The 18,272-nt window shown below is 32.2% G+C and overlaps 1 protein-coding gene across 2 annotated transcripts in view; it reads left to right on the top strand.

Moving 5' to 3' along the window:
• Nucleotides 1-18,272, top strand: part of LOC143233922 (succinyl-CoA:glutarate CoA-transferase) — a 53,244-nt gene that overhangs the window by 13,932 nt on the left and 21,040 nt on the right. For both annotated transcript variants that reach the window (XM_076470809.1, XM_076470810.1), the window contains exons 4-7: nucleotides 439-524; nucleotides 5,995-6,045; nucleotides 6,435-6,555; nucleotides 14,423-14,658. In XM_076470809.1, the coding sequence (XP_076326924.1) occupies nucleotides 439-524; nucleotides 5,995-6,045; nucleotides 6,435-6,555; nucleotides 14,423-14,658 (494 nt within the window). The remainder of the gene's footprint in view (nucleotides 1-438; nucleotides 525-5,994; nucleotides 6,046-6,434; nucleotides 6,556-14,422; nucleotides 14,659-18,272) is intronic.

Below are 18,272 nucleotides of genomic sequence, written 5' to 3'. Positions count from 1 at the left end.
AGCATTAGCTTGAAGGTGCAACAGTATTTCAAAGGGCTGGTCCCCTGTTAGTAATGACCATGTCACAGACTTCTAAAGTTTTTGGTACTTTATGGTACTTCTCAATGCCAATAATTATACACATCCTTCTATGACAACCTAAATAGAATAGTGAGAATGGTGAGAAATACCACTGACTACTTGAAGGACAACAAACCATCCATAACATGTATGTATGTTCTAAATCCTGATTGTCTTTATATATTCCAAACATTGTGCAAAATGTTGATTCTTTATATAAACCTCAGACAGTGGAAGTCAGTTCATTAACAATCAATTTTTATCTTGATGTTTGCACTGAAATTAGCGATAGCAAAAAGTAGGTTTAAATTATATTTTAGTCTACTAATTGCTGAGATGGCAAGAAAACAGTTAACAATCTTATCAGTCCTTTTCTAGGAGGTGGAGATGAGACAAGACAATGGGGACCCCCATTTGTGAAAGAAGAAAGCTGTTATTTCTTATGTGTCAATAGGAATAAAAAAGTAAGTTTGTAGTAGTCAATTAAATTTTGTATATTTATTTACACATTCCCTATTCCCCAACATGTGGTAAATAATGTATATTGGGTTTTTTCCTTTTTATTTTTGTATATTGTTGATTACTATTTAGTAGCTATTAGGCTGAATAAAATTAAATTAATTGAAAATAATAATGAGAAATGAATAGTTGAACTGGTTGAACACAGTAATAATTAGAAACACTAATTTTTGATTAATTTATTGTTTTCATGATATTAACCAATTCAGTCATCTTTTTTTTGTTAATTGGTTATTTTGCAAACCACTAATTGATAATTGATGATACTGAGTTAATCACCTGATCTATTCATTAGAAACATGTATTATTAAATACTAGTGAAATCAGTTTTCACATTTTATTATAATATACTGAATGATTTTATATTATTCAAATCAGTGATGTCGAGAAAACTCACTTGTGGAGAAAAATATGTATGTAGAAACAGCTCGTTTCTACATATCTATATTATTCAAAGTTTCATTAATGTCAAGACATGCTTCTTCTTTACATTACTAACAACAATTAATTGATGTGACCTCAGTGGCTTATTACACTATGTCAGCAATGCTCCAAGATACATGATTTATTTTTTTTTGAGTTCCTCACACATTCTTATATATAAAAAAAAATATGGCTCAGTTTGTTGAATTAATGTAGTTTCAAAAGCAAGCATAGTTATAACTCATCTAGATCACTTTTATAAAAGTAAATCCTTGAGATCTTATAGTGAGGTTGTGAAGACTGAATACACTGCACAACAAAGTTTTGCTTCTTGAACACTGTTGGGTGTTCCTAAAAGATATTTGGCTGCTTATCACGAAAGTCACATCCAAATTTGCTCATCCTGTACTGTTTCATCGAAATCTTCAGTTTCACCAGGACATTGCAACAATGGAAAAACAATATCAGGATAACTGGAATTCGTCAATGCTTGCTGACTACTGTTGGACACTGCAAAATAATGCACAGGACATTGAATACAAATGAAAATCAGAAGCAAAATACTTTTAATTATGTTGAACTTAATAGCATATTAGAAACATAAATGCAATTAAATATGTATTGCCAGTAAATAGTTAATTGTCTATTTCTCAGAGTTCCTACGTGGTGAAGCAAAACCAAAACTATATTTGTGCATACCTACCAGGTACCTGTTACAACCAGCAAAAACTGTTCAGGAAGCAAAACTTTTCAAAAAAATTGTTGTGCAGTGATATCAGTCATTGCCATGGTCAATAGCTTAGATGATTATCTAAGTCTGATTTTACTATCTTTATATATATAACTAAATACTAACTGTTTTTCTTGTATGTTTTGGTTTTGTTGAATTAATGTTATTTCAAAAACAATAATATTCATAAGTCAGTTTAGATCACTTTAGGGTGTGAGAATAAGTTAGCTAATAGGATAAAAGAGTGGTTGAAGGATGGAAGAAAGCAGAGGGGCTTAGTCAAACTGGATTAATGTCATAAGTGGTGTACCTCAGGGCTCAGTCTTGCAATCTTTACTCTTTTTAATTTACAGTGACATAGATGAAGGAATGATCAATAAATCACTTAAATGTACTGTTGATATTAAAGTCTTGGATGTTGCTAGCTATGAAGAGGATATTGCTGCTTTACAAAAGGATATAAGTGCAAGATAATTCATGTGGGTTATAATTTCAGTTATAAGTATAACTTGGATGGAAATAGGATTTTAAGTTGTATCTACAGAGATATTAAATACAGTCTGAAGAGATTACAATTTCATTGTGTAGGTTACTGGTTTGGATGCACTTGGAGTATTGTATTCAGTCTCAACTTGCATACCTTAAGAAAGACATTGAATTGTTTAAAGGGGCTCAGATGAAGGTGACAATAATGGTACCTGAAATGGAGAATTTGTCATATTACAAAAGATTAAGATATTTGAAATTGTTTTTTTCTTGAAACAAGTAGAGGGGATATCATTGAGGTTTTTAAAATTGTAAAGAAAATTGGTAATGTTGGTGCATTTTTTTTTTCATACTTAACAGCAAGAATAGTAGGACTAGGGGACATCAGTATAAATTTTGGCAAGATAAGAGTTATCTTCAGCTAACAGAGCTTTATTTTTCTTGAGGGTGGTTTGATCTTTGGAATAAGTTGCCTGTGGGCATTGTGGAAGCAGTAAATTTAAGTGAGTTTAAGAGAAAACCTTGATAACTTGAACAAAGAGGGCTGTCTTAAAGTTGCTTCTTTTTGGTTAACTTATAATAATTTAGCTTAGGGGATGTGACAGCAGAGACGGACCAATACGTCCCTTGTTGTTCCTAAACACTGTCATGTTATATATTATTATGTTATGTTAACAAAAGAAAATCCTTAAGTACTTACAAGATGGTTGTGAAGACTAGATGTCAGTCACTGTTATGGTTTATAATCCATATAATCACTTTAGTTATACTAGTTAGTAACTTTATATGTACAGAGAGAGATATAGTAACAATTTTTCTTCAGCATTTTGGGTTGCTAATCTGTTGCCATCAGTAGGGATGTCATAAGAAGGACTACTGTCTGTATTTGTAGTATGTGCAATTCATTGTTGGGTCTGCTTATTGGAAGTCTAGTGCATTATCTACTTGATTGTAAAACTAGAATCAATTAACTAAGTGAATATTTACAAGATTTTTCTGGTTTTACTGGTTAGGTCGATTGAATGTGTTATCAGATAGATGAATGTAGATGGCTTATTATAGTGTTCATTTTCTTGTTTGTAATTCATTTTTGTATTATACCTTTTATTTTATATTTTTCTGTGGCATGATGTGTTATTGCAGATATATTTCATGTACTATGTCTGTTATGCTCCTGATCTCTAACCTTCCTGGTTTTTTTATTTCTTCAATGTATTGGAATCTGTATTTACAGGAGGTATTGTAAATAGTTTTTTTTTTTCGTTCTCTTTAGTCTTTAGTTGACTTGCTGTATTCTTTCCCCAATGGGTCAGTGTTACGTCTGAAGGCTTATAATGCTAAAACATTGGTAGGAGGAGCACAGATAGTCCATTATGTAGCTTTTTGCTTAAAAAGAAACAACAAAATTGCTGTTAAATAGTACCTATTGGTCAGTTTTGGGCTATACTTTATTTGACTGAATAGTCAGAATTACCCATAACTGTTATAGCACACACTTGGCCCATGAGTTCAAAGTTCAATTTTGCAACAAATGAATGTAAATGGACTTCAAACTTGGGCCATAAGTAGTAGTAAACTATAAATAGAAAGCTACTGTTGTTATTAGTTTCTGAGAATATATTTACCAGAGTAAACCACTCATAAACATGTATATCACATGCCCATTCCTGTTTAACTACTTGAGCATCAGTGCTGCTCTTTTGGGAGCTTAGAGATGGATAATCCAAATAATAACTCAGCTATTCTTATTTAGAGACTTAGAATTAAAAACAAAAACAAAAAACATTGCAAAAAATATTATGAAAACATCAAAAACTGTCAGTTTTTGGTAACCATGGAAAATACTAGGAATAACAATAACTTATTGAAAGTATTAAATAGTAATAAATCTACAACAAAATATGTGTGCTTTCTGTTGTGTCTTAGAAATTAATATATTTCTTGTTAGCTAGTACGAAGCTATAACTTTTTCTTTTTCAGAAGGATGAGGATCACTTGTATTTTTGTTTTCACTGACTAAAGCCTTGCATTATGTATATCAAGGAATGTATCATATTTTAGGTGCATTCAATTAGAAAGTCCAGTAAATGTGATATAATGGTGCCACAACATGGATAGCCATTTAATTAGTGATATATACAATGCTAATAAATGCAAGTATATAAATAGTGTACAAATGATTTCTTGGATGACATGACATCTACACTCAATAGCCACTTTATTAGGTGCACCTGCTCTCTAATGCAAATAACCAAACAGCAAATCATGTGGCTGCTACTCAGTATATAAGATCTGCTGACATGATCAAGAGGTTCAGTTGTTTTTGGAACAAACATTAAGATGGGGAAGATGTGTAATCTAAGCAACTTTGACAGTGATTGTTGGTATCAGACGGTTCCAGCATCTTAGAAACTGCTGACCTTCTGGGATTTTCATGCGCTACAGTCTCGAGTTTACTGAAAATGGTGCAAAAAACATCCAGTAAGCAGAAGTTTTTTGGGCAGAAACATCTTGTTGATGAGAGAGGTCAGAAGAGAATGGCCAGACTCATTCAAGCTGACAGAAAAGTCATAAATACTCAAATAACCACTCTTTTTAACAGTGGTGTGCAGAAGGGTATCCCTGAATGCACAACATGTCAAACCTTGAAGTGGATGGGCTACAGCAGAAGAAGACCATGCTGGGTTCTACCCTTGTCAGCTAAGAACAGAAAGATATAGCTACAGTGAGTACAGGATCATCAAAATTGGACAATTTAAGATTGGAGAAATGTTCTCTGGCCTGACAAATATCAATTTTTGCTGCAACATGCAGATGGTATGGTCAGAATTTGGCATAAACAGCATAAATCCATGGATCCATTCTACCTTGTGTTAATGTTACGTGCTGGTGGAGGTGGTGTAATGGTGTGGGAATGTTTTCTTGGCACATATTAGGCCCCTTAATACTGATTGAGTATCATTTGAATGCCACAACCTACCTGAGCATTGCTGCTGATGACTTGCATCCTTTTATGGCCACAGTTTACCCATTTTTAAGTGCACCATGTCTCAAAACATGCATCATCTCAAGCTGATTCCACGAACATGACAGTAACTTCAGTGTACTCCAAAGGCCTGCATAGTCCCCAGATCTCAATCAAATAAAGCACCTTTGAGATGAGGTGGAATGGGAGGTTTGAGCATGAATTTGTGGTCAACAAATCTACAGGAACTGTGTAATGTTATTAAGTCAACATGGATCAATTTCCTAAGGAATGTTTACAGCACCTTGTTGAATCCATACCACAAAGAATTCAGGCTGTTCTGAAGGCAAAAAGGGATCCTACCTCGTACTAGATAGGTGTACCTAATAAAGTGGCCACTGAGTGTATTTTGATGATGCATTAACAACTTTAACAATTATAATCTAATTCACTAAGTAGCATCCTATGCACTTTAATGGCAAAGGTTAAGTTCAAAGAAATTAAATTATTTATTTTTTCTAATACGTATACCAGATGTGCATATGCAGCTGTGTTTTCAAATGTCATATTAGACAGATTATTTTGAAGGAATATTTTTAATTATTTTTGTGGGATAATACATTTATACAAATTGAAAGTAGTAACAGGTAGTTATTATTATTAGTTGTTATTATATCAATATATATTAATATTTTTTCATTGTAATATTTAGTATATCATCAGGGATACTTGAACTGAAATGTATTTTAAGTCAAATTATGTGGTCATAAAACTGTCATAATATTTAACTGTATTAATTTAATTATTTTAGAGTGTTGCAGTCAACTTGAAAGACACTAGAGGACAGTCTTTGGTGATGGATGTAAGTAGAGAAAAGCATTAAAAGATGGAAATGTATATTTTTACTTTAAAAACTGAAATAAGTATATCACTTAAAACAAAAACCCATTGTTAAACAAGTGATGTCTTGTTTTAAAAAATGCTTGCTGGAGAAAACAAAGTCATAATACATAATTAATAGTTATACATAATACATAATAAATATATATATACATATATATATACATAGTATTTTAAAGGAGATGTGTGTTTATCTTTTGTGAACTTTTAAAAAACAAATCTCCTTGTGTTCACTCACACTGTTCTAGACAGCTTATAAAAATGTAGTATACACATGTGCTATAAAGCTTACTTTATTTAATAAAGTCCATGTGTTTTCAAAAATCAGATCATGTCTTTGTCTCCTAACAGCTAGCTAAACAATCAGATATCTTGGTTGAGAATTACCTGCCAGGAAAGTTGGATAAACTAGGATTAGGTTTTACCCAAGTTTCCAAAGTAGCACCCCAATTAATCTACTGCTCAATATCAGGTACAGAAAATTATTTATATATATTTGTATCAAAAAAACTGCCTGTTAAGTAAAATTGAATGAGGTTGAATACCCAAGCTAAAAAAAAAATCAGAAATCTCTTAAATCATAAAAAAATGTATTATACCAATTTATGTGAATATCTATTATATAGGACAACAGTATGTGTAAAGTTACCAGGTGTGTAGAATCTTTGACAACAATGTGGAAAGAAGGTAGATTAAGAATAATTGTTTGATAGCTGTCAGTAACCTCGAACATTTTTTGACAACATTTCTTCTTTAGCGAAGTAATTAATCCCTTTAGAAATTGTGAAGATCCTTAACAAGCTACTACAGAGCATATTTATTTTACTTTTTATGACCATTGTGCATATGTATTAGTATATTCCCCATATTAGGAAGTATTTTGTATCTTTTGAAAATAACTTCAAAAAACAGTTATCCAGAAGACAAACAATATACATGTCTTGAAGACAAACAATATACATGTCTTGACGAAAAAAATAAAAGGGTATAATTACGAATATTAATTTTACTTCATTCCTGTCACTTTTTTTTTACTATTTCTATGATAATTTTAGATTCTTTATTCTGCAATAATGTTAGATATAATTGTATTCTATTGTACAATAATGTGATTGCCGTGTACTGGATATATTAAGATGTTATGGATGTATTTTGTAAATAATGACATAGTCAAAACAAAACATTTTTAGTTGTTTAAATACAAAGAAACAGGAGATGTTGTTGGTTTTGTATAAAAAACAGAGTTACCATCCTGTAGAGAAAAGAAAATACAAAATATTGGAAATTCCTGATGAGTTTCCCCTCAGTCTTTCCAATAATTCTTTGAAAAAAATCATGTACATAAATAACACAAGCAAAATGAAAAAAAAAAAAATGTAATAGACTTATTCATAAAATAACCACAAATGTTACTTTGAAATAAACATTATTTTTTATAATCATTAGTTTTATATCCATTAAAAAATGCCATTTTAATATGTTTTTTTCAAAGAGTAACAAGAGAGTTCCACAGAATAATGGGAAATTGTTTAAGATATTCACTTCAAAATAATTTGGTATTTTGCTACTAATTGCATTCAAAGGAAACACTGAATACAATCTGCGATTATGATACAGAATTTTTATTCAAATAGAATAGTAAAAATGTACTATACTTGCCACTAAGGGCAGTTGTCCTTACTTAAGGGTTAGTTTTCAAATCATTTCAGGATGTAGTGGAACAATTAACTTAGGTGAAACTGCAACAGAGATTAGAGATCCTGTTTCAGAATGAATATAGCTCATGTTACTGAATTAAGTTTCTAATATAAAAGAATTACCTTGGAATGGCTAGTGCTACTCATATGACTGGTTATTTCCAATGAGACATAAAAGAGGTCATAACCTCAAGAAATCATATGACTTTTAAGTAGAAACAAAAAAGCAGCCTAACTTCACATACTACAAATGATCTTACAGCTATCTTTCCAATAGGAAGATAAAACCTACACTCTAGGTGAATAAAACAAACAGCTAAGATAAAAGGAACTGAACAACATTCTTTATCAATGTGTTATGTGGAAATAACCTGTACAAATAAACAAGTTAGAAGAACATTCATGGTAATAGGAGAAGGTAGAAAAAACATTGTATGCTTTAATATTACACCATTATAAAATTTTAGGTTCAGTGCATTATTTAATTTTTTTTTCTTTTCTGTCTTCAAAAATTATCCAGAAAATTAATAATTGAAAAGAAAAAATAAGTTATGTTTTCTGTATTTTGATTGTATTCTTATTTTATTAAAATCTGCATAAAGCATTTCATATTAACAAATGGCACAGTACAGATAATTTACTTAACCATATTTATAATATAAGAATCAACTAACATTAACCGTTCAAAATGCAAACATTAGATAAAGTTGGAATCATATTTAGAAAACTGTAATCAGATAATCCTTTTTTTTATCTAGTTGAGAGTCTTATACCTTTAATTTTGAAATTATTTAGTTTCATTATCCATGTCTTCAATTACATGGGACAAATCAATCTATGAACATGTAATATATATATATAGAAAGTATAATATTTACATTTAGTATGATAAGTGGCATTATTTTCTTGTTAGGTATCATAATTTTTTGATAAAAGAGAGCTAAATTTCAAGTATATGTGGAGAAACATGTTGCCTTTATGTTTGTTAAACGTTTTTATCTTTTTCCATGTAATTTTTGTTCCTTGTGATAAACCAGGATCCAAATATGATAAATAACAAATCACATTTATTTGCAAAGAATCCTGATTTTATAGATTTGTATCCATAATACTATGTTTATTATTTTTATAATCAACTTACTTGCATTTTAGTGAAAAGTTAGAAATTATATATGTGTATGTATTGAAATTTAGTATGATTTCAGCATTCAAAATTAAATAATTAATAAAAACCATCTTTTTGCTAAATACCATGAAACAGTGTGAGCAGGGCACAACTGTGTATTAGTATGTTTGTCTTGGAATATTGACCAGATTTTTGAGTAAACACATCAACAAAAGAAAGTTGTATTTGTTTTTTTTTTTCTGTAATAAATGTGAAGAAATGTACTTTATCAATATCAATGTGTTTTTACTGTAATAACAGAATACAAATGAGGCAAACGTACACGTTACAAATTTAATATTTTGGAAAATTACAATAAAACCATACAAAAAGAAAACAATCTTAACAATAGAAATAAAAAAGTGTACACTTAAAAAGCCCACACTAATTAATAAACAAGAAACATGAACAGACATCTAGGCTGTATAAGAATGGTTCTGACAATTAATGATTGTATTATGATTGATTAATGTTAATTGATTCCCATTATATGCAAGATTTAATTTTCTCTGATTTTTTCATTTCATGTTCAAAAATGATTACTTAATCTTTTGAAACATTATGAATTCCACAATTTTACTTCTGTTCATTTTTAATTTTCCCATTCATAAATAGTACCTTGACCTACTAAACCATCATAAATGTTACATTTTACTTCTATTAAAATGTGTTAGCAATTTTTGTTTATCATTAATATTTCTAAAAAAAATAACCAAGAATGCCTAACAAGTGTCAAAGTTATAATTTGCATAATTTTTATTTTATGTTTGTATTTGTTTTGATTATTTTTTTCATTTGTTTCTTGTTATCAAATTATACAATAACTTTGTATGAAATCACAATTTAATGTATTAACTATAGTAATTCCCATTACAGTTAAAAAGATTACTGGTTTAACTTTATCTATAGAGGAGGTACAGGACTTAATTTTCAGGGACCTAGATTCACATGTTTGACCAGCAATTTCTTCTCCTTTTCAACATAACAATGTCGCTGAGGAAAAATAAAATCAAGGAGAAGATAATTTGGAACATCTTTTTGAGCACCTTCATATTTTGGTTTGTCACACCCTACAGCTCTTTAGATTTCACTTTCCATACCCTTTTTTCTACAGTTGATTAGTCAATTCAGTTCTTTTTTGTGGGTCTAAGACAAGGAAAATTTTTCTTGTTTTTTTTTTCTGCACTTGTCCCATGTTTCTACATCATTCACTTTGATGGATGTGTGTTCTTATCTACCTTTCTTCCTATTGCTTCCATACCTTCCAGTTTTTGACATATTTATTTTGCATCTAGTTGATTTGCCAGTGATAGGTGCAGCTCAAACACTCTTTGTGTGTTTTTCCTTCTTTAAACACAGGAGAATTAAGTATTTCATGTCATCAGTGCTTGGACTTTGGTAAGTTAAATATTTGTGTGTCCTTTGTCATTTAAATTAATTAAAATTTATTTTAAATGAAATATTAATCATTACTTTGTTTTATATGCAACTTTAGTCAGTTTACATGTTTGTTATTATTGCATACTTTATAAAATATGTAAAATTTCATGGTTTGTCAATTCAATATTAATGAGTACTTTGTCAGCTAAATATATTTAGGTATTTTGTACTGTATATATCATTCAGCATGGAGCTTAATTTTTTGCATTGCTACATTGCTGATGTGATAATTTCATCCCCATTTGTAGGGCTGAGTTTCATTTTGGCTAAATTTCCTACATTTTTGTTGCACATAGCCTAATTGGTTTGCACCAACTGATGTTCTAGGTATTAGAATTCAATATTTCTCCTCATACTGTACAAATTAGTGTTTGTTCTCATAGTACCCCCATCATTAATAATTATTTATAGCTAGAAATCAAGAGTTTCAGTTTTAGATCCTACTGTGTGAATTAACCTTGTGTGTTTTGTCTTGTGCAAAGAACTTTTGCCTGACATCTTCACTCAATGGCTCTTGGCACTCATAATTACATGAATGACTATTTCCTTCTCACTTTTCCCATTCACAGTCCAGAGACCACGCTTTTCTACTTCTATAAGGAACAGCACTGGAAGGCTTGATTTCTAATAAAGGTGGAGAAGCTCATACTTACCACCAATCACTACCTTGGTACTTGGTACTTCAGAGTTTTCTTCAAATTCAACCTCTGTTGAGATCAGCCTCCTCCTCTTCTCCTTTACCTCACATTCTCTCATAGCTCAAGAGGTTCTATTCATTTTGAGGAAATGGGATTCCTTGGAATCTCTCATTCCCATGTGTCAAACTCACATGTATTCCTTTCAGTGGACATTTCTTGATCATTGTAACTTCCATTTAGATCCTTTGGGCCACCCTTTTACTTTTCTTTTCTTCTCCAATCAGAATATGCCTAGCTTGGTGACTAGAGAGGGACCAGACCATGGTGGTGGTGGTTCTTCCCCTATCCTCTCAAAATTTACATCTGTTCATGGATCTAGTTTTAGAAGGTCATGGTGCTTACCTTACTACTTTGGATATTTCTGATTTCTGGTCAATTGAAGTGTATTCTCTCCATATCAACATTCTGTATGGTGGGTCATTAAGCTTCGGTTCACTTCCTTTCTCTCTTGCTGCAGAAGGTAGTTATGGTACACTGACAACTAAATCTAAGTGCCTGTGCTTTCAGACCCTGGATCTCTTGTTCTTGGCCCACAATCACCATATGTTGGTCTTAGCTTGCCATGTTCCTTTGGTCTCATGTTCTATATCCACTAGCTTTAATCAAACCTGCACAATTTACAGATTGCACTATAATGCTCACTATAGAGATGGAGTGTTTCTGTAAGACCACTGGTGACATATGCATTGGCACAAAAATCTGTGTGTTTGTCTGTTTATCTCTTATCCAACTACTTATTACTGGGCCAATCTCAACCAACCTTTGTGGAATATTAGTTTGAAAAAGGGGAATGTTAATGGTTGTTTCACAACTCTTTCATCTCATTATTGATATTATTGAGCAGTTATTATCTCTGAGGGAAGTCAACATTAACTGTATTCATAAATAACATATTCTTACACCAAAGAATATAATTTATTAAATTTTCTGTCCCTTGATGGGACAGTGATAAATATTGGATTTATAATGATCAGGTGATCAATTTCCTTTGGTAGACACAAAATAGCCCGACGTGGCTTTGATATAGGAAAACACACACACACACACATTAAATGTTCTATAACACAATGTAGGGGAACAACACTTAAACATCTTGTATATATCAGAGTAGTGTGATAGCACTCTATATGGAAGAATGCAATGCAAAAAATGTCTGTTACTATTTCAGTAATACATAAACTCAGGTGAAGTAAATACTATAACAATCATCATAATACTGATATAAAGAGTCATTTCTTAAGTTATACTCTCTTCATACTTTGACCCATGACTTTACAATAACTGGAAACGTTGGGAAACAGTTGTAATACTTATAATGTTAAACCTGATTCAGTGGTTTTTCAAACATAGCTTAAACATCAAGCAAGGTATGTTGTAAGTAGCACTTATGGCTTTGGTTTCAGATGAAACTTTACTGTTGCCTTAAGTTTACCAAAATGAGTAGTAAGCTTTTAAGCAGTACTTTTCAATTTTATGCTTCCAAATTATTTAAAAATTTTTCTATCATTGATAAAATGGTTTCATGTCAAGAAGAAAACTCTTTTACTTATCTGGTCTTCGAGAGATACCTTAAATTTCTTGTTCATTTCTTCATACAACTAACAAAAAAGTGTTAAAACCATAACTGTCATAGTGAGTATGATCACATAATTCTAAATATTAATTAATAAGTAGCTAATATAAATACTATCAGTAAAATGAAAACTTAACCATAGGCATAATCTTTTACTAGCACTCAGTAACCTTTAAATAGAACATTTTAACGTTGTCCTTTTCTAAACAGTAATTCTGTTCCCCAAGAGTTGGGTTAGATATGTTGACAGTACATTTATAATACACACGTTATAGACAAGATTTAAACATTCATAAAGCACCTGGACAAGGTATTGCAATAGAAATAAAAAATAACAAACTCTTTAATTCCTTTAAATGATGTTTTCCAAGATGCATGACCCATGTACCACAGGAATTTAAAACTCAGAGATATGGATAATACCCTCAATTATAAGTCGAATTATCCCATTAGCATAAAGATAAATGTCACAGTCTGCCTGGTTTGTAGTACTGAAAAAGCTAAGAAGGAAAAAAGAGTATAATCCTCTTTAACAATGTACATCCAACACTTGAGTAAGAATGAAAAAGGAAAAACCAAGAACAAACAAGAAGAGAAATTGCAGACTCACTTCCATATTCCCATGCTATCTGAAAATGTACAGATATGTAAAGATATGTACAGATGTATGTAAAAATTAGCTTAATGTTGAAACTATATTCATAAGCCACAACATAATATGATCACAGCTATTACTCGTTAAACCACCAGTAAGTAAAATAAGAGGAAAAACATCATTCATTTCATTCCTTGTAAATGTGAATTCCATTACACTGTAGAAACAAAAGTACCAACAAAAGTTAGAATTTATGGAACTAATATACATACAAGACTTATTACCAGTCTGTCTGCAATAGCCATGGGATAAATGGAATTATACTAAAGTGATAGGATATGAATCACAAACAAGAAGAGGAAAGATGAAAAGTATTATACAATCACCTGACTGATAATACACACAGTCATCTTAGCACAGAAGTCCACTAAATCTGGATACCTTTGTGAAAACATTCAAATAATTGATTCAAGTTATAATGGAAGAGACTTTCCACCAGCAACATTGAAGATTGAAGCTCAGTACTTACTGCACAGAAATTGTTTTTTTTTCATACTTCCTAGCAATACATAGGATAAAAATTAATTATTACTAAGTTATAAAACAAGCTTATTATAGTTTAAATAAATAATTGAAGTTAATAAAAAGTTCACTGTTATTTATTAGTCAGAATCATTGTTAAAAATAGAAATAAAACAGCATGGTGAATAGCATACTAGGGAATAAAAATAATCCTTCCACTTTTTCACAAAATCTTGACATCAGAAAGCATTGATAAATGATAACTTTTTAATGAACTTCTAATTTGTCATGTACAATATTAGCCTGTACCAGGATATTGAAACATTTTAAAGCTTGCAGGTTTTTCTTGATATTTTAATAAGCTTTAAAAATCTAAGATTTTTTTCTCACGTTTTTATGATAAAATCGGATCCAATGTTATTGTGAATTTAACCAACTGTGATTTCCATCCTTATATTCATATACACGTGAATTCAGGATAAGTCCATTTTATTGCACTTTTCCTGGATAAATTTGGAGAACAAATACCTGAGGTATTATTTATTGTGAATATTAAAAAAAAACTGCAACATGTTGTCTAAGTTCTTTTAGTTTTAAATAGTTATTAATTTTTGAAACTTAAATATTTGAACCATTTTTTTTGTATCAGGTTATGGCCAAAGTGGTCCATACAAGACCAGAGCTGGCTATGATGTAATTGCAGCTTCAATAGGAGGCCTGCTCCATATTACAGGGCCAGAGAATGGAGATCCATGTAAAGTTGGTGTAGCCATGACTGACCTTGCTACAGGATTGTATGCACATGGAGCAATTTTAGCAGCATTGCTGGAAAGGCAGAAAACAGGCCTAGGTCAAAAGATAGATTGTAACCTTCTGTCTACACAGGTACGTTGTTGTCAGTGATTCTGCTTACAGTAGAGGTGTTCATATTTATGAAGTTATAACTTTTGGGAAAAGTGGAATTTACTTTGATTCATGACTACATTGCATATCAGACAGCTAACCCAACTACCACCTCTCATATAATACAAATATAATACCAATATCATTAGTTATTACAGATGACAGAAGGACTGAAAAGCATTGGGCTGATTTTTTCTCATTTGTGCTAGTCTTTTATACCTTACTCAATTGTCCTTAGTGATATATATTTCATGATTCTCTTAACACACTTTCAATGAGCATTCTATCCTGGTACTGTATATAAGCACCTCATTCAGATAATGTTAACACTTTTTCTTAACAAAGCTTCACTAACAGATATTCCCAGTATTACAAGCATTTGGAACATTGAACATTATTGTGTTATCTAATTGATTTTTGTAATAATAGTAATTTAAAAAAAGGTTCTTCCGATTGTCAAGCTAATTCATGGTATGAACTTCTAGATTATTAATGCTAGCACAAAAATAAATTGGGTCCATCCTATCTAGCATCACACAACAAACAATCGTGTGGGATCTTTCTCAGTTAAGACTATCAGTAATTTTAGTTATAGTGAGATGGAGACATATGTTCTGCATGGAGTTATGAGTGTGCAGTTGAGGGTGTTTCTCAACATTTTTGAGATGCTTTAGATTTGATTGTTGCTGTGCCTTCTTTTCTGCTGTAGGATTTTTAGACAGTGTGTGAAACACTGGTAAGAGTATGGACTTGCAGCATTGGGGCCCATAGTTCAATTCCCTAGGATGGGCATTACAGATGGCCCAAGACTGCTTTGCTTTAATAAAACAGTTTTACCTCACAAAATTCTGTTTCAATCAACAATAATCAATACAGTTTTTAAATGACCTATTGAAAATAAAAAGAAGACTAGTTTGGGATAAGCTGCCTATGATTTCTTTTTCTTCTGTTGGTTCTTCAAGTGTGTGATGGTTTGAGCTTTACCCAGTTGAGTTTTAGCCTTCATCTTTCTTGATGGCTGAAAGGTGTAGGAGAAAATTTTTAACTTTTTCCTCCATACACAGATATTGTGGTTCATGCAGGAAGGTTTAATTCTTAGTTAAATGAAAGGCTAGTTTAGTCTATCCAATATGTTGTTCATACTTTGTTATTTAGCCTACCACCATGAGTTGGAAGCATTTTTTGGCTCTTAAATAATATATCTACTCCTTGAAAGTTCTGAGGTGGAGTTTACAGTTAAATTTAATGGTTCAATATCCCCTGATGGGACAGAGTAAGTATGCAAATTTACAAATTCAACATTTTGTTTTCCTTTCACTTCACTTTGAAAGAAAACTCTTGGGATCAGTGACTTCATTGACTATGAGCTGGAGTCATTCTTAGCATGCATGATGGTTTAATTTTAAGCTTTTACATTCCTCCATGTTGTCTTGGAGGCTTGAATTACATCAGCTTATACAGGGAGTCATAGTTCTTTTCCTGTTCTTGCATTCTGAACTCCATAATAAGCTCCTTGGTGCATTGGTGCCAAAAATAGAATCTGTCTATATCTAAGATTTTCACTGTTTGATTGGATCACCAATGGCTTTGATGATTATTGTTTACTTTCAGGAGCTGTGGGTGCTTGATTACAAGAATTGGTCAAGGAGAACTGTATGTCCTTGAGTCACAACTAACCATTCAGTACACATTTTCACCACTCTTATCCATCTAACCTCTAGGTTTCTGTCTTCTGCAGTTCATCAGGATTTTCAACTTAGCTCTAACATTTTCTGCTAGTTGTGCTAGTTTGTCATAATTTTTATTCCTTACAGTTGTTGAACCTCTGCAGACGGGAGACTGGTGTTCAGTCATTGATCTTTCTCTTCTGTATCAATGCCAAAGTTCTCCAAGGCTCACAAGTTACTCATTTCTCAATCAGTGCTGATGTTCTTTTTTACTGGGATTGTAAATGTTTAAGTTGCTTGTAGTTGGCTCCTATCTGAACTTTGCCATAGTAGTGTAATTCCATCTCTATTGTTGTTTGTTATGCACAAAGATCAGGTACTGCAGTTCTGGGTTTTTACATTCAGACTCACATTGGCTTCATGTGAGTTTTGCTGTACTGTATGAGTTTTTTTTCTCATTCCATCATACTGCTCATACACCATTCCCTGAAAGACTATTTACCACTGGCACCATCTTATGAATTGTCAGATCCTGTTTATACTTTCAGAAACAACCAAGACAGGCTTACCTTTCAGGACTGAGACATTTTTCTTGCTCTATTTCAGTATGTCATCAAATGGCTCAGCTAACTCCTATCCAGCTCAATGCTATAAAATAGGACACTACAGTTTTACTCACTTCTCCCACTGCACAAATGGTTCTTTCTCTTCTGATAATGTGGGCATCACTCAAACCCATTGTGTCTTTATGAAAAAAACACAAAAGATCCTTTTATTAGTGTTTATGTAAACACACGATCATAAATTTTGATCCACTCGTTTCCCCAGTTTCCTTTGTGGAGATCATTCTTCAGTCTCAAGGGGTTGTTAAATCAAGACACCGTTATAAATATGAGTTCTTCTTCTGCCTTTCTTCAGGTATAGAATGCATATTCCAATAGTCAGAAATTCCTGACTCTATGTACTTATAAAGTGGATTCACTACACTATGTTTTTATTCTTATTGTTTTTTAACAGAACACCATTATGGTCTGGGCTTACTGAGCCTTCACTCTATTCCATGATAGTGACCTGTATTTCTCTTCAAGGAAACACTTGGTCTAGGGCTACTTGTTTTTGAAACTTGAACCTACTCCTCAGGACCATTCCTGTCTTATCACCTTTTATTCTAACTTGTCATGTTTCACAAGTGATGCCTGTGCTAGCAAGTCAATTGTCTCAATCCAAATAGATTCTCCTGACAGAATAGATGTTTCACTGCAAGGTTCTGTTAGATTGACTCTTTATTTTGCAACTGTAATCAGTGTGTTAGCCTCTCAATGAATCACCAAACTACTGGCAACTTGGTGTCCAGTAACTCATCTATAGGCTTCAGCATTAAATACATTCTGTGTGGAGAAGATGGGATTACAACTATTAGTGTTCACTTCATATGTTACCCAGGGTACTAAACATGTTTTGTTCCAACACAATGTTTCTCAGTGTAGATTCCTGTATGCAGTTAGGGGACCTCCCAGAGAAGGTTCTGTTCTTTCATTTTACCTCTTCTGGGATCTAAACATCCACCCATGTGTTTGCCGTGCATGGTGACCCATGAAGGGGAGGAGAGGATCCTGATGATTGAGGGATCCAACCCTAACACACCACTTTGGTCTTGAATTTCTGTAGACTGGTGGCCTTGGGGTGGCCCCCCTTGGGTCAATTGGCTGGTTCACTTGAGCAAGGGTCAACCAAGTAATGCATCCCCTCATAGGACTTCATGGTGGAGGGGTCAGTGGGCACCGAAATTTCCCTTTTTTTTATTATGGATCCTCCAAATAAAAACTTAAATAAAATAGTAAAAAAAACAGTCCATAGGTAAGCAACCATGTCATGAAGATTCTGAGCAGCAATCTTTAACATCTATACCACCTTTTGTACCTCATTTTC

This window comes from Tachypleus tridentatus, chromosome 12, assembly GCF_004210375.1.
Source record: "Tachypleus tridentatus isolate NWPU-2018 chromosome 12, ASM421037v1, whole genome shotgun sequence".
In the NCBI taxonomy this organism is placed as follows: domain Eukaryota; kingdom Metazoa; phylum Arthropoda; class Merostomata; order Xiphosura; family Limulidae; genus Tachypleus; species Tachypleus tridentatus.
Note: the sequence above shows the minus strand (reverse complement) of the source record. Positions and strands in the feature narration are given on the sequence as shown.